At 47.8% G+C, this 25,075-nt stretch overlaps 1 protein-coding gene across 1 annotated transcript; it reads left to right on the top strand.

Moving 5' to 3' along the window:
• Window positions 1-297: 297 nt before the first annotated feature.
• LOC308480090 (uncharacterized protein) lies at window positions 298-23,593 on the top strand. The gene is made up of 16 exons (XM_081011403.1): window positions 298-600; window positions 825-951; window positions 2,162-2,249; window positions 5,627-5,734; window positions 7,458-7,583; window positions 8,315-8,366; window positions 9,860-9,920; window positions 11,266-11,357; window positions 13,051-13,224; window positions 15,147-15,188; window positions 17,130-17,285; window positions 18,262-18,335; window positions 18,705-18,753; window positions 19,945-20,002; window positions 21,680-21,759; window positions 23,190-23,593. The coding sequence occupies exons 2-16, from the start codon at window positions 843-845 to the stop codon at window positions 23,229-23,231; spliced, it is 1,311 nt and encodes a 436-aa protein (XP_080867529.1). The 5' UTR covers window positions 298-600; window positions 825-842; the 3' UTR covers window positions 23,232-23,593.
• The last annotated feature ends 1,482 nt before the right edge of the window (window positions 23,594-25,075 follow it).

Consider the following 25,075-nt stretch of genomic DNA (forward strand, 5'->3'; position numbering starts at 1 on the left):
TTAATGGAAGCTCTTCCCTGCCTCTGTTCGTCCTGCTTGCAGCGCTTGGTGATGCCACCTCAAAGTTAAACTGCTGCTGATTCTTATCTGGAACAAATGGCGTCAAACTGGAAGCTGAAAAATAACGTATTTTCAGGCTTAATGGATAGAAATGTGTTTTGCAGATAGCAGCCAAACAACCTGTAGAACTTGGGGGAGGAAACTTGTTTAAAAAACCCCTGACTTTCCTTCCTTCCTTCCTTCCTTCCTTCCTTCCTTCCTTCCTTCCTCTCTTTCTTCCTCCCCTAAGCTCACCAAAGACAGCACACTCAACAAGCATGGAGTTCAGAGCCCATGTTGTGCACCAGCCAGGCTGCTCCTGGTCTGAATGGCCTGTTCATAGCTAAGGAGCACATTCAACCTTTTCTCACAGTCTGAAGTGGCTTGGCTCTTTGCAGCGCGACCCCTCTCTCTGAGCTATTATTTTGGCCACGCCTTCCTAATTTTAGGCTCCACTGGCCCTGCCTTGCTGGTCTATATAATGCACACCTTTTGCCACCTGGGGGAGGGCTGTCCAAGGCAGCCACCAACCACCCAGCCCAGATCAACCAGCAACAGAAGGTAAGGAGACTGGGAGGAGGGGTGGTTCGAGATGAAGTGGTGGGGTAGACTTGGAAGGGTGCCTTTTTTAAAGAAATATTATTTAAAATTAATTTTTCAGCATATCATTTTCAACAGTAATTAAACATACTTTCATTTCAAATTGTGAGCTAGAGACATGCTGCTTTAATGAAGGAGGCCAGACAAAGCCCTTTGACGCATTTTGGTTGTCTCTCTTTCTCCAGGTTACTGCAGAAGCCGCCATGGCCCAGACTGTTCTTCTGAGTGTCGCCCTTCTGAGTGTCGTCCTCTCCTTCCATGGCGCCTTGGGCATCAGTGGCTGCAGAGTCACTCAAACCGGGCTGGAAAACTGTAAGGGAATCTGCCCCTGCGAATGTGCCACTTAAAATCCGCAAGCCAACCATTTATTTATTTTGCAGAAAACCCCCAGGTAGCTCAACGCTTGGTGTGTTTCTCGGATGCAACAACAACCCATACGAACAGGTTCCAGACACGGTTCCTTGCCCTGCCTCCCCTCCCTCAGAGAACCAGGGGAACTGTAGTTTTGCGAGGGCGCAAAGAGTTCTTGGGCCTGCACCTTTCCTAGGATTCCTTCCTTGTGCACCACCAGCTACGACCTTTAAGACATTCTGGAGCTGTGTGGCATCTATAGGGTTGTGGTTGGCATCTGTCTGTCTTCAGAGACATTGGAGTGTGCCTCCGGGGGTGAAGTCAAACTGCTGCACTAGCAGCACCAAAGCGACCTCTAGGGGACAAGACTGGGCAGTGTGTCTGGAGGTCCTGGGATGCCCAGAGGCCCCACTGATGTGGTCCAGAGGAAAGCAGAGCAATGTGTTGGAGCCTTTTCTTCTCCCAAAGATTCCCTGCAAGGCAGTGGAGGTTTAGGATGAGCGCTTTCCTTCTCCTAGATGGGTTCCCTTCCCAGGTGGGCAAGGTTCAGCCAGACGTTCCAACTTCCAGATACCTGCTGAAAACTTTTGCAATTATTCCATCAGGCTTGAGCAGGCAATTAAGAACGGCATCTTTCTGTAAGAGCTAGCTGACCTCTGATTATAATTTTTTATACAGCTTTATATACAGGTGAAACACGGAAAATTAGAATATCGTGGAAAAGTTCATTTATTTCAGCAATTCAACTTAAAAGGTGAAACTAATGTATGAGATAGACTCATGAAATGCAACACAAGATATGTCAAGCCTTTATTTGTTATAATTGTGATGATCATGGTGTACAGCTGATGAAAACCCCAAATAAACAATCTCAAAAAATTAGAATATTAAATGAAATCAGCAAAAGAAGAATTGCAAATAGCTGTACGCCGCAGCAAATAAAGGCTTGACATATCTCACTTTGCATGTCATGAGTCTACCTCATATATTAGTTTCACCTTTTCAGTTGAATTGCTGAAATAAATGAACTTTTCTCATGGCCACGACTTTCCCAATGCTGAATGTGGAAGACTGCTGGCTTGCACCAACCCTGGCTTGTTCCAGGGCATTGAAGAACCTGGCCCTTGCCTCTCTCTTCTCCAATAATCTCCTGTTTGTGTTGTCTTTACAGATTGCCTTTCCACAAAAGATTACTGGGTGCAATCAATGCAAGGTCCTATCCAACAGCTCCCTGTCCCCGCCCTTCCTGGTCTGGTTGGGTGAGTAACGATCTTCCTGCCGGGAAGTCATTAGTTTAGATGCTTTTATGGGAGACAAGCTCCCCTCTCCAAGTTGCTCCGGGTTCTTGTTTCTCTTGGAATCCTGGAAGCCAAGACCCAAGTTTGGGGCAAGCGCTCTTTGGTGAGAAGACTCTCCAGCAGAGATGCAGCATGGCAAAACACACAGCAAAGAGAAGTGTAGAAATCTAGGCTGTGAAACCTTTCAAATGTGTCCTTCTGGTGAGTCGCACAATGTCCCCATTTAAAAGCTTTCCCCAAGCTATCCCACTTCCCTTGCACAGAGAGAGGCCACATATCCGGTAAGTCATAAAGTACTTTACTTACGAACTGTCCAAAAGTCAGGTTCATGTGCTTTTCCATACAGCAGTCAGAAAAGATGCACAGGCAGTTTAAAATGTTGCTTAGTTATAAAAGGTAGACGTAGAGGAGAGAAAAGCTAGTTTCAGACTCCATTCTTTCTGAAACAAAAGAGGCTGGTTAAAGCCATGCGACCGGAGCAAACAGCTCAGACCTCCTCACATGCTGTAATCCACACGCTTCGTCTAAATCGGTGGTCCCCATACTTTTGGGGGCTACTGCCCCTTTGGTTCCATAAACCCATCCCCAATGCCCCTTGCCTTACCCTCTAGAAAGCCTTATTCAGAATGGTGGTTTGCATGGCCTACTGAGAAGAACAACACAGTGAAATTCAAAACTGTCATGGTGGCTTGTACATTTATTCAAAATCCAAATGAAGCCGTTCAATCAAATGGATGAATGTTATCCAGTGATGCCAGATTTTCAAAGTCTGATAAGTCTTTTGCAACTCCAGTGCCCTCCCAACACCTCCTTGCCTCTTAGCACCCCACCCTGGATAATCCCACTGCCCCCCCCCCGGTGGCAGTACCTCTCCTAGCATCTATACATATCCGTACAAAGACTATGGGCCCAGAATTGATTATTGATGGATGACAGTGGAGTTACTTAAGAAAAGAGACCCAGGAGAATCCAGTCTGCCTTAAAGCATCCTGGATTACTTAAACTACAAGGCTAAAGCTAGCCTATCAAAGCTTCCCTTTTATTTTGCAAAGGAATGGCACTCTGCTGAACTCACAAATGTGAGCAAGGACGGATAATATCCAATAAATAGATCCTCTCCTGGCATCTATAAACATTCCTACAAGTACTGCCCACTTTGGGAATCATTGGTCTCTAAAACAATGGCTGTCACCCACCTGAATAGAACTTTGCTAATAATTCAGATGCATAATAATAATAATAATAATAATAATAATAATAATTTATTATTTATACCCTGCCCATCTGCCTGGGTTTCCCCAGACACTCTGGGTGGCTTCCAACAAAATATTAAAATACAGTGGTCTGTTAAACATTAAAAGCTTCCCTAAAAAGGGCTGCCTTCAGATGTCTTCTAAAAGTCTGGTAGTTGTTCTTCTCTTTGACATCTGGTAGGAGGGTGTTCCATAGGGCGGGTGCCACCACCATAAAGGCCCTCTGCCTGGCTTCTCGCAGTGAGGGAACCGCCAGAAGGCCCTCGGTGTTGGACCTCAGTGTCCGGGCAGAATGATGGAGTGGAGACGCTCCTTCAGGTATACTGGACCGAGGCCATTTAGGGCTTTAATGGTCAGCACCAACACTTTGAATTGTGCACGGAAATGTACTGGGAGCCAGTGTAGGTCTTTCAGGACTGGTGTTATGTGGTCCTGGCGGCCACTCCCAGTCACCAGTCTAGCTGCCGCATTCTGGATTAGTCGTAGTTTCCAGATCACCTTCAAAGGTAGTCCCATATAGAGCGCATTGCAGTAATCCAAGCGAGAGAGAGATGACTAGAGCATGCACCACTATGGCGAGACAGCCTGTGGGCAGGGAGGGTCTCAGCCTGCTTACCAGATGGAGCTGGTAAACAGCTGCCCTGGACACAGAATTGACCTGTGCCTCCATGAACAACTGTGAGTCCAGAATCACTCCCAGGCTGCGCACCTGGTCCTTCAGGGTCACAGTTACCCCATTCGGGACCGGGGAGTCCCCCACCACTGGCCGCCTCCTGTTCCCCCAAAACAGTACTTCTGTCTTGTCAGGATTCAACCTCAATCTGTTAGCCGCCATCCATCCTCCAACCGCCTCCAGGCACTCACACAGGACCTTCACCGCCTTCACTGGTTCTGATTTAAAAGAGAGGTAGAGCTGGGTGTCATCTGCATACTGATGGACACCCAGCCCAAAACCCCTGATGATCTCTCCCAGCAGCTGCTTGTTGAAAAGCATGGGGGAGAGGACAGAACCCTGAGGCCCCCCACAAGTGAGAGCCCAGAGGTCTAAACACTCATCCCCACCACCACTTTCTGAACACGGCCCAGGAGGAAGGAGCGGAACCACTGTATGACAGTGTCCCCAGCTCCCAGCCCCTCAAGACGGTCCAGAAGGATGCTTTTGTCGATGGTATCAAAAGCCGCTGAGAGATCCAGCAGAACTAGGAAAAAGCTCTCACTTTTGTCCCTAGCCTGCCGGAGATCATCGACCAGTGCAACTAAGGCAGTTTCGGTCCCATGATGAGGCCTGAATCCCGACTGGAAGGGATCCAAATGGTCCGCTTCTTCCAGGTGTGCCTGGAGTTGTTCAGCAACCACCAGCTCAGTCATCTTGCCCAAGAATGGAAGATTTGAGACTGGGCGATAGTTGGCCATATTGGCCACATCTAAAGATGGTTTTTTAAGAAGCGGTTTGATTACCGCCTCTTTCAGCGGGTCTGGGAAGGCTCCCTCACAGAGGGAAGCATTCACCACCCCACAAAGCCCATCGCCCAGCCCTTCCCGGCTAGCTTTTCTAAGCCAGGATGGGCAAGGATCAAGGAGACAGGTGGTTGGTTTCACTTATCCAAGCAGCCTGTCCACATCCTCGAAGGTAACAGATTGGAATTGATCCCACACAACTTGACTAGACAGGACTCTAGCACTCTCCCGCCCCGGCCCTGCTCCCACGGTGGCGTCTACCTCTTCCCGAAGCTGAGCGACTTTATCTGCAAAAAACTTTGCAAAATCATTGCAGGAGTTCATGTGGCCCGTATCTCTTAATGAATTGCTTCAAAGGTGCATATATCTGCATGGGGGTAAAAAACCCAAGACCCCAATACTTGGGCAGCCTCCTTCCTTTTTTGCTTTTGATGGTCACACGCAGTCGCAGAGCAGTAAATGCTGACACGCCGGAGCTTGCGATGACCACAGCCGGAAGATCCCTTGTCCACCATGGAAATGGCTGGCAAAGGGTTGTGTCGCAAGGAGCATGTTTGCCTTGGGTCGTGGAAACTTCGGCTGGCGCTGCTCAGCCCCCTCCTAACAGCTCCTTTTCCTTTTCTGCAGCTGCCGATTCGATGTCTTGATATCTAAGAGTGTGAGCGTGGTTTTCAGGCCGCCCTATGGAGTGGACGTGGTTGGGTGCTTCGTGGTCCAGATCAAGTGCTCTTTGCTGTGAGTAAGATGCATCCTGGGTCGCTGGGCAGATTTGGGAGACCCTTCATTGCCGAGAGTTGCCAAGACAAAACCGCAAAAGCCTTTGCGCCTGCTCTGCCCGGCTGCTCGCGCACGGCAGGACTCTCCCCTTGGAGCTCTGTGGTTTGAGGACAGGGGGGTGCTGATCTCCTGGCACCCCCTTCCCCTTGGCGCCTGCTGGGCGTAAAGGGCCAGTCTATTCTGGCTGGGTGGGAAAGGGAACCCCAGAGGTGAAAAGGGGCAGATCAACAAAGGCAAACCTGGCCTTTGCTCACTAGGAAAGTGAAGGAACATCTCCACATGCCAAGATGAAATATGCAGGAGAATGAATGAAAGGAACACATGGCCTGGCTCATGACATCCTCTGTCTTGCATTTAAGAGCACTAAAGAAAAATCGGATGGGAGGGTGGCTCTCCAGATGATTTGTCATTTCACATCATCCCCTGACAGCATGGCTAAGGGCACATAGGAACACCGGGGGCTGCTTTTTGCCTGGTCTTCTAACTGCATGCTGTCTGCGCTCTGGATGGACCTTCATAATATGGCCATCGTTCTCTTCTTTCTCTTTCTCTTTCTCTTTCTCTTTCTCTTTCTCTTTCTCTTTCTCTTTCTCTTAAGGCCTTTCTTTTCTTTTCGTTCTTTCTGCCTTTGTTCTTTTTTCCCAATTAAGTAGCTGTTTTAATTCCGTATATTATAAAAATATACTTTGCTGTGGGTTTGTATTTTTGTATATCTTTGAATAGGTATCTCTAGCTATATCTATCTATCTATCTATCTATTTATCTATCTATATCTATCTATCTATCTATCTATCTATCTATCTATCATCAATCATCATCTATCTTTCTATCTATCTAGGAAATATTGAGCAGAAGAGAATGGAATAAAAAAATGTTTGATGGTTCTCATCTTTGTCTAGAGGCCCATTTCTACTGACATTTTCCTGCCTTTTGCATGCAAATTAAACTGAAGAGTAAAATTAGTGGCTATATTTTACAGATTCCATTTCCTTGAGCACTTTAATAGGCTGCAAATATTGGCCCTTAAATTTTCAAGGGGAGGAAGGTAATCTTTTGTAATATTGTTGCAGGATATATGAGCATTCCCAGAGCAAGATTATAAAATTTTTAGAAGCAAGGAAGAATTCCACCCCACCGGTTCCTCCGCTAGGGAGCATGATTTATAAGCAAATTTCAAGATTAGTCCCCCTCTCAAGATAATTTCACTTCCTTATTCCTTTCTTGTAAACTGCTGTCTTTTGCAATGATTCACCCATCACGGGAGTAGCGGGGGGGGGGGGGGGCTGAAGGGATGCCAGGATGCTGGGGTAGCTAAATCCCATTTGATTCATTTGATTCCTCCAATATGGTGCCCTGTGAAAGCCCCAAATTTGGCTGCCCCAAATGGATCTTCTCCATCACAGATCTGCACAATTCTGTGCTCCCTTGGCTGGGCACCCTGCGCGGAGGAACCACCGGCAACGCCCGAAATCTGATTCTGCTCCACTACTGGCAGTGGCTCTCCAGTCTTATCTGAGGATGCCAAGATTTGAACCTGGGACCATTTGTGTTCAGAGCGCACGCCTGGCCACTGAGCCGTTCCTCGTCTGGGGTGGTGTTGGCAGCCATAGTGCCCTCGTTTCGGCCTCACCTCTCGAATCAGGGATGGATAGTAGCTGACCTTCCTCTCCTCTCTGCTTAGGCTGCTACCGGCCACAGTGAGCGTCGCATTTTGTGCTACCACCCGGCTGGCGGTGGTACCTTTGGGGCTGAGCTTCGGCAGCTGCTCTTCGGAGTACGTGGAAGTCAAAGTAGACCCACTGATCAAGTAGGTGATGCGCAACTTCCTTTCCTTGGCGGGGGGACGGGACAGGCGGGGGTCGGTCGAGCGCCTCTCTTTCCCACAACAAGGGGAAATGCCCTGAGCCGTCAAAGGTGTGTGAGATTCCAGCCAAGTCTATCACCAGATCTAGGAAAGCAGCTTGTTCAGGGGCCACTGTGGAAGGAGGTGTGGGTCCAGAATTGGCCTCCACAGTCACTTACGGACTCACTGTTCAAACCGTGTTTATGGAAGACAATCTTCCTCGGCTACGAGGCATCGCGCAAGAAGAAAGACCCGGGGAGGCAAAGGGCTACAGCTTCCATGCAGGGGTGGAGTGCATGAAACTGCTGCCCAGGTGGGGTGTGCAAGGCGCCCCTCCCAGGGGTGTGGTGCGGAGGGAACCGGCTGCAGCAATGGGGCAGGGGCTCACTCCCGCTCCCCAGTCCTGGAGAGGGCGCAGCAGCATTGCAACCCCACCCTAACTCACTTTCTGCCAGAGCTGCTGGGCCGGCCGTGAGGAAGCAGGATCTGAACTTCACCCTCCATGCTCTCCAGCACCCCCTGCTGGCAGGGCACAAGGGGGATCTCTGCCGGGGGGGGGCTGGTTCAATTGCAGTTATGGGAAGCGATGCATAAATGAAATGAACGATAAAAACAGAATATGAAGAAAGGAAAGAGGAGCAGGATTCCAAAGAACCTCTCTGCTAACTTAATTCCTGCTTCTTCTTCTTTTGTAGTTTGCAGCTGCCAGTAGTGGCGCAAATCCTGGCCCCTGTGCTGGATCCTGTGGTAGGTCTCACAGAGCATTTTATCTCCCCTCTGCTAGCAGCCCCACATCAACAAAGCAGTTCCAAAAAACAGGAAGGAAAGTCAGTTGATCGGAGGCCTCTGCCTCTGCAATGCTCTCTTCAGGCGAATCTGGTGTCTCTTGTGCATCTATGCTTTATTGTTGTTGTTTAGTCGTGTCCGACTCTTTGTGACCCCCTGGACCAGAGCACACCAGGAACTCCTGTCTTCCACTGCCTCCCGCAGTTTGGTCAAACTCATGTTCGTAGCTTCGAGAACACTGTCCCACCATCTCGTCCTCTGTCGTCCCCTTCTCCTTGTGCCCTCCATCTTTCCCAACATCAGGGTCTTTTCCAGGGAGTCTTCTCTTCTCATGAGGTGGCCAAAGTCTTGGAGCCTCAGCTTCAGGATCTGTCCTTCCAGTGAGCACTCAGGGCTGATTTCCTTCAGAATGGAGAGGTTTGATCTTCTTGCAGTCCATGGGACTCTCAAGAGTCTCCTCCAGCACCAGAATTCAAAAGCATCCATTCTTCGGCGATCAGCCTTCTTTATGGTCCAGCTCTCACTTCAATACATCACTACTGGGAAAACCATAGCTTTAACTATACGGACCTTTGTCGGCAAGGTGATGTCTCTGCTTTTTAAGATGCTGTCTAGGTTTGTCATTGCATACTATCTGCATGCTATCCTTTGCTTTTCCCTGTAGGACTAATTGCAGTCGTTAACAGTCGTCCGCAGGTTCACCATACCCATTGAGTCAATCACCCATCTCGTACTACCCTCCTGAGAAAAACCCCACCCCGCCCTCCCAGTATATATAAGGGTCTGGTGATTTCTATTTCATGTGACTAACAGGTGGCCATGACCTTTCCAGACCAGGTAAAAGCATGCACACAAAAGCTTATTCTCAGAACAAACTTAGTTGGTCTCTAAGGTGCTACTGGAGAATTTTTAAATTTATTTTGAAAAAGTTCACTCACATTTCAGTTCACGATTTGATCCCGGAAAGGCAGGCTTTAGCTAGTAGTTACATCAGAATCTGTGAGTTCATCTCACATGGAGATTGAACTCATGTGCTGCTGGCTGAGAGCCAGCAGACAGCGAAATTACATTAAGAGAACAAAATGGCTGCAGGAGAGCAGCATTGCAGTAAGAGATCAGCAAGCAAGAGAGCAGGTGAATGTGTGTGAGAGAGAAAGCTTAAGATGGCTGCGTGACTCGGCTCTTTTATGGAGTCAGCCAGGGCTGTGCCCATCTCCCAGGTCACATGCAGAGGGAGGACGCTCCAGACCAGTGGAACAGGAAGTTTGACTGGCTGGACGATCATCCCCTGTATGTCCACTCTAGCAGTACAGGTAATGTTGTACTTGACTGCTCCACTGGATCACATCCCACATCTAGGAGGTCCCCAAAAGGGTACATGAAGGCACCTGCTTGATCTCAAGTGGCAGGGAGTTCCAAGTTTCTGACCCACTGGACCTTCTCTTTTTCTGCAGGTTTGTGGTCAAGCCCAGAAGATAATCATAGAGCTGAACATCGTCCTTGGCCTCCGACTTCGTAAGTGCTAATGGGGTGCACCGCTGGTTTACTTAAAAGACTCACGAGTCGCTTTGATATTTTAAGAAAATCGCAAAGTAGTACGCAAAAGAATAGAATGTCTAAATGGGCACAATAAGATGATATTTAGCCAGAAAACTCTGCGCCTTCACATTAACCCAGTGATGGCCAAACTTGGCCACTGCAGAAACCAATAGCGCAGCTGAACTCTGCTCTGAAAATGAACGCAAATGAGTTTTGGCCAACACAGAGGACACAAACGGCATTAGGAATGAGGTCACCAGGGAGGAGGCTAAAGCTGATGGTCTGAGGGTCAAAAATGAAGTCTAGCGTTAAATAGGTCTTTGGTTCCCAGTCCTGGGATTCTCCTCTTTTTTGTTTTTGAAGTAGAGGTTTTGAGAGGAAAAAGTTTCATTTGGATTTTTGGGGGTGGGGTGAAAGTCCCTATTCTTCAGAACTCCCTGCCTATCAATGCCTTGGCTGGTACTTTTTTCAACACCCACTAAAGCCATTTTTCGCTAGGCAAGCCTACTATGCATTTGCTTTTTCAAACTGCTGATTTTTTGCTTATATTTTTACAGGTTTTTAAAAAAATGCATTGTTTTTAAAGCTATTGTTAATGGATATTGCACACCGTTCTATGTAAATGGTTAAGAGTTTTTTCCATTAAAGCAAAGTGTTATATCGTTCTTGCAAAATAAATAACAGAATATGACCCCGGCCCTGCCCACATTCCACATGTAAAACAATAGGATCCCATTCGCAACCAGAGGTGCCACTGTATTAGATATTTGTTAAATGGTACAAGTCATAAAATGAATGGGTATTGGGGAAATTAAGGTGAAATTAAGGGATGCAGTTAGTCTTAATGTAAAAGAGTTGTGAGAATCTGAGAATCAAAATGTAATTCAACGTATTTAAAATTTCGAGGGCATACGTTGCCTATTTACAGGAGGCTCATTTAATGGAAAAGGATAAATCTTTATGAATGAAAGATTGGGGGGGGGTAACAGGTATACCTCACGGATACTTTGACGAATGCTAAAGGTGTGGCCATTTGGTTCAAAAAGCATTTTTCTTATGTACTTCTAGCCGAGAGGTTGGTACCACCTCTCGCCCCCCCCCCTTAGTCTCAGTGCTGTCCCTTGCAGAACTCAGCAGGGGGCAAGATGGAGACCAGACCGGGTTGCGTCTGCCTGACATTGGCTCTCTGGCGCCACCTACTGCCCGACTCCCGGCCTCCTGCCCCATCAGTCGCAAGAGCTGCCAGCCATCCCTGCTTGGGCTACTGTTCTGCTGTGCTTTGTGGTCCAGCTTTGGAAAACTCCCAATCTTTCTCCCCCAGAGCCAACGCCGTTCTTCACAGGCTGCCAGTACATCTGCACAAGGCCCTATCCGCCTCAACTCACCTCCGGCTACTTGGATTTCCCTTTTGCGGTGAGTGGCTTCATCTTCTAGGAGGTTTGTTACAGGCTCAGAGGGGGTCAGTCTGAATAATGGATGCAGGGAGGGAGGGCTAGAATTAGGGCCGGGCGATATTTCAAGATTGTGATATATCACCAGCTAAACATTGCAATATACTGATAAATCACTATGCCTGAAATAAGGTTCAAGCTACGTACAGGTATACGCGGGTGGCGCTGTGGGTTAAACCACAGACCCTAGGACTTGCCGATCGGAAGGTTGGCGGTTCGAATCACCACGGCAGGGTGAGCTCCCGTTGCTCAGTCTGGGGTTGCGGCGCTCATCTCGCTTTATTGGCCGAGGGAGCCGGCGTAAAGCTTCCGGGTCATGTGGCCAGCAGGACTAAGCCGCTTCTGGCGAACCAGAGCAGTGCACGGAAACGCCGTTTACCTTCCCGCCGGAGCAGTACCTATTTATCTACTTGCACTTTGACGTGCCTTCGAACTGCTAGGTTGGCTTGCACTTTGATGTGCTTTCGAACTGCTAGGTTGGCAGGAGCAGGGACCGAGCAACAGGAGCTCACCCCGTCACGGGGATTCGAACCGCCGACCTTCTGATCGGCAAGCTTGCAAGGAGAGACTCCCTTGATTAGACGCTGGCTGGTGAAGGAACTGACATAGCTCTCAACTTTTCCCTTTTCTTGCGAGGAATCCTATTTGGAATAAGGGAATTTCCCTTTAAAAAAGGGAAACGTTGATAGCTATGGACTGACCAGTCCACCAGGGGGCTGCAAAACCTGCCCTATCCCGGGTACCAGCAACCCACGCTATGCTCCTGCCCCAAGGATCATTTAGTTCAACCGGCTGCAGCGCACGAATCTCAGCTTGCTGCTCTCTGGGCTGGCAGTTCCTTTAGCAGTTGGTGCTCTGACCTTCCCACCTGCTTTCTGAAAGGCCGCTGGACCTGCCATGGGTCGTTTTCCAGCCAGTGACTTTCCTCTTGCCTCCAGATCTTATGTTCGGGCGCAGGCTGACTCACGGTGACTGTGCTGGTCCTGTGGGTTACCCAAGAGGCGAGGTCCAATCCGGTCCATGGTCAGAGGTGCAACGTGGAGACAGTCCGTAGTAGCTGAAGCTGGGTGCAGGGCAGGGAGTCAGGTGAAGTCAGGAACAGGCTTGCAAGCAGGGAGCCAGGGTGGGTCAGGCGCTCAGACAGGGTTCAGGCAGGAACTAGCAACCAACAATGTTGCTCCCACAACTTGGGACTGGGGCTGGCCGGCTTTTATCTGCCCTGAGGCATAGGGCGGCCCTGATCCGCTGGTGACTCGCCTCTCCTGGCCTGGAGGTGAGCACTCCTCCTGCGGGAACTTAGTTCCCTCCGCCTCTCTGCCCTGAGCCTCTGCAGCTCAGGAGAGGCTGGAGGGTTCCCGGACCCAGAGGCAACCTCACCTTCCCCTGACGGGGCTGAGAGTGGAGCACCTGCAGGCAATGGGTCCTCCATCACCTCAGGAGCCAGAGCAGACTCAGCTGACGCCTGCACCTGAGGATCTAGCACAGGTGAGGACCCTTCAGGCTGATGCCCCAGCCCCGGCTCAGCTGGTTCTGGAGGCGGGGAATCCTGTGCAGGCTGGGATCCCTCAGGTTCAGCCTCCGAGTCCGAATCCCAGGCCATCACAGCGACTGCAGTTGGGTCCCACTGAATTTCCCCCCTCTTGTTCTCCTTGCAGCCTCAAATGTCCTGTGGAGGAGCTGTGGTTCCGTGGCCCACCTATCCCATCTACTACCCGCCAGCCACCCTCATTCCTGACGGACACATCTGTTATTATTTCAACGAAGCTGACATGGGCAGCATCTTTTCAACTTTGAGGGCAAGAGATTTGTTCATCCTTGAGCTCACCCAGGTGAGTTCTGCACAATGAGGGCCCTTTCCCTGGGCAATTGACAACAAGCTGGAGGCAGTGGGCGCCAATTTTTTTGGGGAGCCCACTGCCCCCTTGATTCCATAAGCTCACCCCCAGTGCCCCCTAACTTTACCCTGTTAAAAAAGCATCATTCAGAGCAGCGGTTTGCACAACCTGCCAAGGAAGAGAATAACACAATAAAATCCAAACCAGTAACAATTAATTGCACATTTATCCACAATCCAATTTATTTGTTCGTTTAGCTTACGGTAATTAATGCAGCCGAGGTGATCAGCTTGATCCAGGTCTACCAGCTTTTCAAAGTCTGGAAGTCATTGACACCTCCAGTGCCCTTTTTGCCCCTTTGCCTCTTAGTGCCCCTCCAAGATGATTCCACCACCTTTAGGAAGCACTGAGTCAGAGGGTCAACACCAGAAATATTTTTGCCCCGCTCAGTGAAATATGAAGCCTGTGCAAAGATGGCAGCTTGATCTGATTCAGCTGAAGCCCTGGGATTCAGAGATTCAGGGACCAGTTTGTTTATCTGGGCAATTAATTCTCTGCTTCATACTGCTTAAAGTAAGGATAGTAGGAAAGGCTATATTGATTAAGTATTATTCTTCCTTCCCCTCAATACAGCAAGAAACTAGTTTGCAGATTTGTTTGAATCTCTTTAGTTAAACAATCCAATATGGCTTGCTCAGAGGGATAATTCCTGGTGTCGCCTTTTATCCTTCTTAAAATAATAAAGACACAAGAGTCTTTCCTTAAAAGTAGCAAGAAGTTTACTAGAGTCAGGTACGTAGCCTTGTTGGTCTGATGCAGTCGAAATAAATTAAAAAATTAAAAAATTCTCCAGTAGCACCTTAGAGACCAGCTAAGTTTGTTCTGGGTATAAGCTTTTGTCTGCATGCACACTTCTTCTAAGATTTTGTCTGCATGCACACTTCTTCAGGTACACTGAAACAGAAGTCACCAGACCCTTATATATAGTGGGAGGGTGGGGTTTTTCTCAGGAGCGTAGTAGGAGATGGGTGATTGACTCAATTGACTCAATTTGACTTCTCCAAAGGATGACATCCCACACAAACACTCTCCGCTTTTCACATCTGGATCGCAAAGCGGATATGTGTTTTTTTAGAAAAATAGGGAAATCTACAGAAAGGAACAACTACAATTAAAACCCCACATTTAAAAAACCCCAGAACAATTAGCCATGATCCCCTTAGGGCAGTTCTACACTTGCCATTGATAACGTTTAAAATGTGTTATTAAAATGTGACACCAGGGGGTGCTGCAGAGCAGAGAGCCACCGACAATGGGAAACTGCCATTCAGCGTTCTAAACGTTATTAAAAAATAACGTTCTGTAAGATCAATATAGATCCAGCCCCTGCCATAAATATAAGGGTAGTATCCGGTGCTATTTGCAACAGGACATCTGTTTCGTCTTCTCTCTGTGGCTTCACACAACCTCAAGCCTCAGTTTAAGTATCCAGGGAGACATCCTTTCAGACAGCGTGTCTCCTCCCCCCTCCCCATTTTTTTAATTGATTTTCCAAATTTATAACAAACATAAACAAAAAAGAAAAAAATACATATAAAAAACCAAACAAACATACAAACATTCATCCTAACTATTATACTCCCACTTTTATTACCATTGTTAGTTGACTTCTTCAAATCCCTCTAGCTGATTTTCCATATATTTCATTATAGCAGTTTTCCAATACTAATTTCCAGGCCAATTTGGTACTCACAAATATTACTACTTATATTATCTTAGAATATTTTACTAAATAATCCTTAAATTTCTTTTAATTTAAGAAATCTCCTGGTTGACTCTTTGAACAGAGCTCAGCATGGGGGGGGGGGGGGCGCCATGGCAGAACATTATAATCAAGATGTATTTTCTTTCCACAGTCGACTGTGACCACCACTTTAATAATGAGCCACATCCCTGAGGTACGTGATCCTCCTTGGCTGTGTGTCAGGGGAGGGGGAGATTTTCAGAGATTTGTTCATGGACCGGCAGGGTGGCGAAATGGTTTCTTGGGCCCCCTGCGTGTGAGCGACGGACACAACATTTTGGGAGCGATAACGACCACTTTGGAAACACCCCTCAACAAGTTCCGGACAACGATACCCTTTTCCTCTCCCCAGGCGAAGCTCTGGAAACCAGCCTTGCAAGTTTGCAACTTGGTTCAGCTGATGCTGCGCAGCGGGAACCGATTGGCTAGTGCCTGTGTTGTCGCCAGCACATCTCTCCGCTCTGTCCATGGAGCAGTTTTGCAGCTGTTTTCAGGGGCTTCAATGGGGACAGGAAGGACTGCCAGCTGAATCAGGATTTGCTGGTCTGTCACACAAACTGTGAAGCCAGCTCCGACTGAAAGTGAAGAATCCTCTGGGCTGGCTTTTTCAAAAGCATTTTATTGTTTTCCCACATGAGAGAAACACAATTTAAAATACAATAAACAGCAGCAGCTTATAGCTGGAATCGCTGCTTAGAACAAGTTTATGATGCGTATGGAAATCTCTCCAGATGTTTCTGTGGGTCTGGGGAGGTTGTCTCGGTTGAGTGTCCCATCTCATATGGTGAGATATTGCCTCTGGCCTCCCTGAGCTGGCAGGTCAGTTTCTCGACCAGAGCAACAGGGCCACACCTGAGCATGCCACGAATCTTATCGACAGGCCTGCTGCAGAAAACCAATGTTTAGCAATTTCTAAACAAAAAGGCCAGCATCTCCTGGTGAGATAAGTTGATTTCATAGAATTATAGAACAGGAGAGTTGGAAGGGAAACCCAGGGTCATTGTATATTATTGAAATTGTATATTATGTCCTACATCTTGCGCCCATTTAATCATTACTGATTTTCCTTCTTCATCTTTGGTCTCCCATTCCAAAAGGATATTATATGCCTTTTAAAAATAATTTTGTGTTTTCTTCTATCACTTTATCAAATTAGAGCAAATTATATACCCAAGGTAGCCACCAACTGTAAAGGAGATGAATTTATTTGACCCTATCTACATCAAGCTATATTCTATCTTTATCACCAAACTCCGAATATAATTGCACATTGTATTAATTAACATTATTTTTAATATATTAGTGGCCATGTGATAATCTTAGCTTACAAATTTTATTGTTTAATGTCTTAATTTGTATAGTAAGGTACTTTTATAGATCTGTTTAGAGTAGGTAATGTCTTGATAATATAAATGTTTTAAGTATCAATTCAGTATATTTTCTTTTAATTGTTGAATGATTCTGTGTACATTGCGGCAGCCTTTGGCTATGTGCAATAAAACTGACTGACTGACTGACAGCTCCTTAAATACCAAATTGGTCTTCCCTCTAAAAGATAACTTCCATAACACCTTACGTTAAAAACCTGACAGTATCAAATGACCGAAGGTTATTCACCAAAGCCAGAATAAACGTCTTTCCTTCTGCAGTGCTGGAGGGCAGGTTGAGAGGAGTTCCCTACCAGGACAGACTTTGCTTGTGTGCTCAAGACATCGATTCCATAAAACATATTTTGTTGCACTGTGCAAAATATGAGCAAGCCAGGGCTGAACTGATATTACCCTTGCTGGTACCTTTCCCGGGAAAATCAGAGGCTCACTATGTCAGGTTCCTATTGGAAGACCGGACAAATGCTAGAACATTAGCCGTGGCAAAGTTTTTATCAGTGGTTGCAAGAACCAAGGATCCCTAACTTTAAGTTGGAACAAAATGCTTGTTTAACCTGGAGGTAGACTGTCTGAATTGTGCATTGCTTTTCTGGGTCTCTGGACCGTAATAAGGATTGATTGATTGATAACTTCCACCCCACTGATGACGTGCGCCAGAGCCAGGATAGATGATCCTGAGAGGTCACATCTACCCTCTTTTCCGACAGATTGAGTGTCCAGCGGATCTTCCTTCTTTGCTGAAGTTCTCGTGCACAAGCACCTCCATCCAGTTTACTGCTAACGCTGCCATTCTTGATGCTGAGCTGCATATCGATATTGGCTATTCCCAGTCAGAGTTTGTTGGCCTCCTTCAAGCCACAGCGGTAAGTAAAAACACCGGGCAAGTGACCCTTCAGGAGCCGAGAATCAGGGGTGGAATTTTCTGAAAACCTCAATGAAGATTTTATCTACACCTATTTCCCTCCCCAATTCTTGTTTTGCTCCTTGGTCTCAACAAGAAGTGCGTCTCCCCCGATCTCCCCACCCTGCTGTACTGAAAAGATGAACTGTTAGGCACACGTGCTCTCTAGGCTCCTAAAAGCAACCAGCATGCAGCTATAAATGAAAGGCAATAAATTGGTGAAAGATGAGCCACTCCACTGTGCAACCTGAGCTTCGCGTTTAATTTTGCACATGCTTATTTCGCTTTATGGGATGCGGGTGGCTCTGTTAAACCACAGAGCCTAGGGCTTGCCGATAAGAAGGTTGGCGGTTCGAATCCCCACGACGGGGTGAGCTCCTGTTGCTTGGTCCCTGCTCCTGCCAACCTAGCAGTTCGAAAGCACGTCAAAGTGCAAGTAGATAAATAGGTACTGCTCTGGCGGGAAGGTCAACGGCGTTTCCGTGCGCTGCTCTGGTTCGCCAGAAGCGGCTTAGTCATGCTGGCCACATGACCCGGAAGCTGTACGCCGGCTCCCTCGGCCAATAAAGCGAGATGAGCGCCGCAACCCCAGAGTCGGCCACGACTGGACCTAATGGTCAGGGGTCCTTTTACCCTTTACCTATATTACCAATAAAGAGTTTGTGAATGTTTATTCCAAACCTGCCAAGGAGTCCAGTTCATTTTGTTGTTTCTTTAAGTACTTCGTAAAAGGTTCCCATTCTTCTTTAAAGTCACAGTTATCCTTGTCACGTAGTTTATGTGTCAATTTTGCCAATTCCACATAATCCATCAGTTTCTCTTCCCACTGTTCTTTAGTCGGGATTTCCTCATTCTTCCATTGTAAAAAAACCCCGGATTCCTCTCAATCTCCCCTGGCCCTCGGTTTGACTTTGATGCCCTTTGCATCCCAATTTCAGAGACTGAGAATAATTCTCCGCCCGGCCATTGACTGCCAAAGAGGACTGCTGCTGTTGTCGGTGGATGTGATAAGGTAATGCATGCAAGGACCCTTCCCCTGGTTTGGATTAGGTCCCTTGGGACTGTGCATGGAGGCCCTCGTGGGCAGCTGTGGTGGGCTTGGGGCAGAGAGCGTTGTTTGTGGGCACCCGTGACGCTTCTTCCTCCCTGCACACAACCTGACTTTTCCTGGCTCTGGAAAGGTCCCCAGATGTTGGAGAGGCCTGTCTCAGAAAGCAGGGATGCAGGGCTGAGGCTGTGAATGCAAGGAAGTAAAGAGGCCATATAGATTGAAAGTTGCAAAGAGACCTGGGGCTGGTTTGAGATTGAAAGTTGGGGAATGGATGGGGAGGGGATGGCTGGCTCTGCCTCGCATCACAGCGGCTCATTCCTCTCTCCCCAGCGACCTCCAGATTACAGCTGCTTGCAGCGGGAGCCCTTGCACGATTTCTGTAAGTATTGGGTGATTTAATGGGGGCAGCGGGGCTCGTGGGCGGAGCTGACCTCACTCAGCCCTTCCCCCCCCCCCAGCTTTTAGTTGGGCAAAATCAAGATCTCATGAATTTTTGCCCAGGCCATTGTAGGGCATATCGACCGCACAGATTTTAAACCGAGTGACACATCTCTTCCCTCTCTCTAGGGAATCGGGGCCCTGTGGTTTTGAGGGTGGCAGGGACCTCTAGCAGAGACCCCCCAGCCTTGACACCCAACTACAATTCCCATGATTCCTCAAGGGGAAGCCATGGCAGAGTGGAACTGGTGCTGAAGCGATGCTGGTTGCAATGCAGAGAATACGCTCCCGCCTTGCATCTTGCACTTTCTGGGCTCGATGGTTCTCCCCGTGGTCTTCCTTGGGGTCTTCACGCCTCTAAAATTACTAGCATTTGTCGAAGCCCCCAACTCTTGAGCTATGCCATTCAGGGCTCTGCCCAGTATACCTGAAGGAGCATCTCCACCCCCATCGTTCTGCCCAGACGCTGAGGTCCAGCTCCGAGGGCCTTCTGGTGGTTCCCTCCCTGCGAGAAGCCAACTTACAGGGAACCAGGCTGAGGGCCTTCTCGGTAGCGGCACCCGCCCTGTGGAACACCCTCCCACCAGATGTCAAAGAGAAGAACAACTACCAGACTTTTAGAAGACATCTGAAGGCAGCCCTGTTTAGGGAAGCTTTTAATGTTTCTTAATCTTTGTTGGAAGCCGCCCAGGGAGGCTGGGGAAACGCAGACAGATGGGCAGGGTACAAATAATAAATTATTATTATTATTATCCAACACACCCTGGTAGAAGTGCTACTTACCTACCTTTCCCCCAGTCTCCTTCCAGTTGCTTTGAACGGGACCCCAGAAGGCATCTAGTCCACCCCTTTGGCCCAAAGGCTGGTGGTCTCCGACTCACCCTGCTGCCCCACTCCCTTTCTTCCCTATACGGAAAGCAAGTGCAAATGCAGGAAAGGTGCAATGCCTCAGAAGGTGGCCCCATTCTCCTTCATTTGGAGGCTGCATGGCCATGCGTCGTGGATTCTTTAGACGTGGTTCCTGCACTGCAGCGGGTTGGACTACGTGACCCTCGGGGACCCCTTCGAAGTCCACAGTTCCATGATTCCCATCTGCCTCTCTCTTGACGCGTGGAGGGTTTTCTTTTCGCAGGGCTCCGTGATAGAGGAACTGTTTCCGATAAGGACACACTGCCAGAACTTATTCAACGGTGAGTGTCGCTCAGGGGCGCGTTTGGCTGAGACGGCTGGTGAGATTTGCACCGGCTCTAGCATCTCCTTGTGACTTTGCCGCAGCGAAATCTAGGGGATGGTCGGTTTAAAGGTTCCAGCATTCGGGGACACTTGACATGAATGTCGGGGGCCCCCCAATCCTCACTTGCCTCCCAATGGAAAGCCTTGTGAGACTGGCAACTTCCGTGTGGGTAAAAAAATAAATAAAAAGCATGGCAGAAAAAATAACTCAAATATGATGTGTTGCCAAAGGCTTGGAGGACTCTAAAAAACCCAAGCTGTTTGGTCAGGACTCCCTCTCTGCAGTATATACAGTGGTGCCTCGCAAGACGAAATTAATTCGTTCCGCGAGTTTTGTCGTCTTGCGATTTTTTTCGTCTTGCGAAGCACGGTGTCGGGAAAGTTTTGGAAAAGCTTCAAAAATCACCAAAGTCTTTAAAAACCTCAAAAAAGGCTACCACACCGCGTGCTATGAGTTGCTCCTCGAAGTCAAGTCGCAACTGTATTAACGGTGTTAAGAAAAAGGAAACAAACTTGCAAGATGTTTCCGTCTTGCGAAGCAAGCCCATAGGGAAAATCGTTTTGAGAAGCAGCTCAAAAAACGAAAGACCATTTCGCTTAGCGAGTTTTTCGTCTTGCAAGGCATTCCTCTTGCGGGGCACCACTGTAGTGGAGTTTGGCTTTCCTAATGGTCTTAAGCTGTCTACCAACCTAACAATAAGTCTTTCCCAGATATACCGTGTTGCTTTTTTTCCCCTTCTATTATTTTTGATGCCTTGATTTCTTTAATTTATTTCACCCACCTTCCTCACCCCTTTGGTGGTACAGGAAAAACAACTTACTCCTTAACTTAAAGAAAACAAAAGAGATAATTGTGGACTTTAGGAAATGTAAATGGAATATTCAGCCACTTATTATTGAGGGGAAGTGCGTGGAACAGGTCTCGGTGTTTCGATTTCTGGAAATGGAGTTGAGAGATGACCTAACCTGGGGAGAAAACAGCAAAGAACTGATGAAGAGAGAACAGCAGAGGTTATATTTTCTGAGAATCCTCCGGAAAAACAATCTCTCAAAGGACCTGTTGATGGCATTTTACCATTGTACTGTGGAGAGTGCATTAACTTATGGTCTGTGCGTGTGGTTTGGGGACTGCACGGTCAGGGGAAAAACAATGCTGTCCAGGGTTGTAAAGACTGCAGAGAGAATAACTGGGTGCACTCTTCCCACCTTGGATCAAATCTATGCTTCCAGGTGCCATAAGAAAGCTGCAGAGATAGTGCAGGATAGTGCGCACCCCGGAAATGATCTCTTTCAGCTTCTGCCTTTTGGAAGAAGGTCCAGGGTTATAAAGACTAGGACTAGCCGCCTGAGAAACAATTTCTACACAAATGCAATTCTGGTTCTAAACACAGCATAAGGAGTCTCTATAGTATATTGTATTTTAAAATGGGGTTTCAGAGTTTTTAGGGGTTTTTGAATGTCTTATGTAGATTTTCAATTTCATTGTTCTGTATGGGACAATGACAATAAAGATATTGTATCGTATCGTAAGTGCTCCAAGGCAAAAATGCCAGGGGTATCAGTCTTTAGCTCTTGCGATGTGGGCACAGCCATAACTGCATAATAATTTTTTTATTCCCCATCTTCTCCTGCAGAGAGGCTGAGAGGCGGATTCCCCTGGCCTTTCCCCATAAACTGTGCCTGTTCCTCCTGCCGTGACGTCATTGTTATCCCGGTGAGAAGAGAGACTTTAATTTGTATGCCAGTGTTGGGTGGGAGTGCCTAAATCTCTGTTTGGGGAGAGAATGGGGGATGTAAGAGACGGGAGAATTGGGAAATAAGGCGGGGAGACCACTGCGTCCCATAATCCCTCTTCTGTATTCGTAAGAACTCGATCATTTAGTGTGGCAGCAGCTACCCTTTGGAACTCCCTGCCTCTTGATGTTGAGCTTAGAAATGCTTGTGTGAATTTTATTCTGTTCTGGTATTTTAACTCCAGCTCAGGAGGCAGATCAGAGCCATTCTGGCTAGTAGCCATGAGAACGGGGGGAGTTTGGGGTGAGGAAGGTCTACCTTTTGGCTATAGGTTGACTTCCACCAAGGATCTCTTTAGCTGCCCCTGTCAGGCTCCCTCTCCAACCCATCCCGCTTTCCACTTCCCATAGTAAAGTTTCATTTCATTTATGTCCCTTCTGCTGTGTCCCGAGGGACGCGGGTGGCGCTGTGGGTTAAACCACTGAGCCTAGGACTTGCTGATCAGAAGGTCAGCGGTTCGAATCTCCGCGATGGGGTGAGCTCCCGTTGCCCGGTCCCTGCTCCTGCCTACCTAGCAGTTCGAAAGCACGTAATGCAAGTAGATAAATAGGTACCGCTCCGGCAGGAAGGTAAACGGCATTTCCATGCGCTGCTCTGGTTCGCCAGAAGCGGCTTAGTCATGCTGGCCACATGACCCGGAAGCTGTACGCTGGCTCCCTCGGCCAGTAAAGCGAGATGAGCGCCGCAACCCCAGAGTCAGGGGTCCCTTTACCTTTACTGTGTCCTGAAAGGGTCCCTGTTTGCCGGGATTCCTTCCGTTGCCACCTCCCCCCCCATGCCCCCGTTCATTCCAAAAGGGCCTGTGCAGGAGAACTTCCCAAAGGAATTGTGCCCCGAGTTTATTATTTCATAAAAGTTATATACCCCCTTTGATTGGGAAAGGAAAACCTCGAGGGGCCTTGCAAAAAAGAGAAAAGAAAATGTGTACAAGGTATTTGTAACAATGCAAGAAATATAATTGTACAAGGGAAATGTATACGGAAAGTTTAATTACTGAAACAGATTAAAAGTCCCGTCAGCTTTCTAAGCACCTGGATGGGCTTGTCTAAACAAGAATGTTTTTAGCAGGTGCCAAAAAGTGTCCTGCCACTTTGATGGCCATAGGCCGGGAGTTCCAAAGTTTGGATGCTGCCACACTAAATGATGGAGTTCTTACAAAGGCGACACGGGTGTTAACGTAATGCAGTGGCCCCAATTCCCCTTCCCCGGAGGGCATGTGTCCACTGTTTGGCTTTTCTGCCTCAGGTGCCAGAATTTATAGGGACCTGAGTTGAAGAGGGTGGAATCCAGTGGTGAAATGGGAGGTTCATCATTCTCACCCAATCTCTCCTGGCCTTTTTTAAAAAACAGAAATTTGCCATGTGGTGCTGCAACCTGAACTACCGGCCCTGATGACCTCGGGTGGCTGGAGAAGACCCTTCGACGGAAGCCAGAGCGGTCCCTTTGCTTCGCTCAGAAGGGGGAAAAGGCGGGGAAACCCGGGTGGTTGATTTCTCTATGTTCTCTTTAGTGGGATGGGGTCAATCATGCACAGGGGTGTATCTTCAATTGTGCACATCTTTAGATCTTGCAATCAGGGCTTTTTTCAGCTGGAACTCAGTTGGTGCCATTCTAAGAGAACAAGGGAGGCGTTTGTGGTGAGTTCTGGCACCTATTTTTCTAGGAAAATAGCAGTGCTTATTCTGCTTAAGGGCAGTTTTTCAGGGGTGATTTTAAGTGCTAAAGGGTGAGAAGAAAGTTGTTTCATTAAAGAATCTTTGGGCTGCATTCCTGAGTTGTGGTGTTTGATATTTCTTTATTTAATTGCTTTGTCAAATTTATGCACTGTTTGATTCAACAAACAAACAAACACACCCACCCCTCAAAGCGGTTTACGAAAAGGTGAAATGACAAAATCAGGAATAATCTGCAATACTTTAAAACATGCAGAGAGTTAAAACAGATTAAAACTTGCATCAACTTTCTAAGCCTCTGGACGGGTTTGTGTGAACTAGAACACTTTCGGCAGATACCGAAAAGAATATGGCAAAAACAGCTGCTTGGCCTCAAGAGGCAGAGAATTCCAAAGTTGAGACGCTATCGCACTAAATGATCAAATTCTCAGCTAGCTCCTCACTGCTTGAGATATTCGCACCTAACCAAGGCTGTGCTTTGCGCGCAGCTGCATTGCTTACATGTTAGTACGGGGGTCTCCAATCTTTTGGGGACAATGGCCCCATATGGAATTTGAAGGAAGTGCAATGGGCATCCGTCACAAAATGCCATGATGTGTGTGTGTGGCACAATGCAAAATGGAAGCCACAGCTAAAAGAGACAGGACCACAGTATGGTGCAGGCAGCCCCCAATCAATCGATGTGGAAAAGCTGCCTTTATGTGTTAGCAAAGTCACTTAAATAATGCAGATGGAGTCCAGAGAGAAATAAATCCAGATAGCACTTTACTGACTAGCCTGAACAAAAACAGTGTATAATGTGAGGAGAAAGAAACAGAGGCTTTGTATTTCTTGGCCCCTAGGCATTGGCTCCGATGGTGAGTTCCCAAACATTTCCTTAAAAAGTTTCTTTCCAAAGTTTCTCTCTTCCACCAGCGTGGGAAAAGGACTACTAGTAAAAAATAAAAATGTTTACTTGCAAACTCTTCAAAGGTCAGATTCGTGCCCTTCAGAAAGTTGCACAGGCAGTAAAACTTTGCTTAGTTACAAAGTGGGGAAAGTTCCTAAATTGCTGGTATAAGATCTCAGGAGTGGCTGGTGAGAGCCATGCGGTCTGAGCAGCCAGCTGAAACCACTTCCTACCCTCCAGAGCAGGAGAAAACAAGCTTGCCCCATCCTCTTTGGGATGCCCCAGGGCACCATTGGCCCATTGCAGAACACGCCCACAAAACCCCCACAGATCGGGAGGGGCCCAGGCAATGGCTGTGGGCTGATGGGACTTGTAGTTCCCGGAGGGCGCCACGTTGGCGGAGGCTGGTTTAGACAATTGCAGTTCTCTTGCTGCCACTTTCCGCACTCCGACTGACTCAGTTTAGTGCCAGTTCCCCACGGGCTCCTCTTCCCTTTGATGCCAACTTAGCAGACGGCACATTAGAAGAGCTCCTTTTGCTCAGAGACTAAAAGCGCGGAGGACGCTTTGATGTCGGAGGAATTACGATCAAAGCTCCCGCCGGTGCCACAATGCAGCTGGCTCTGCAAGCGAGGAGGAAACAAAGAGGCTGCTAAGTGCACTCTGGTTATATT

This window comes from Podarcis pityusensis (genome assembly GCF_964106645.2).
Source record: "Podarcis pityusensis genome assembly, chromosome: 6".
Classification (NCBI taxonomy): domain Eukaryota; kingdom Metazoa; phylum Chordata; class Lepidosauria; order Squamata; family Lacertidae; genus Podarcis; species Podarcis pityusensis.

Excerpts from the sequence above, each read along its gene's own strand:
- LOC308480090 (XM_081011403.1), top strand. The coding sequence starts at position 843 with ATGGCCCAGACTGTTCTTCTGAGTGTCGCCCTTCTGAGTGTCGTCCTC. Across the intron at positions 5,735-7,457 it reads CAGATCAAGTGCTCTTTGCT|GCTGCTACCGGCCACAGTGA; the intron begins GTGAGTAAGATG and ends CTCTCTGCTTAG. Across the intron at positions 11,358-13,050 it reads ACTTGGATTTCCCTTTTGCG|CCTCAAATGTCCTGTGGAGG; the intron begins GTGAGTGGCTTC and ends TTCTCCTTGCAG.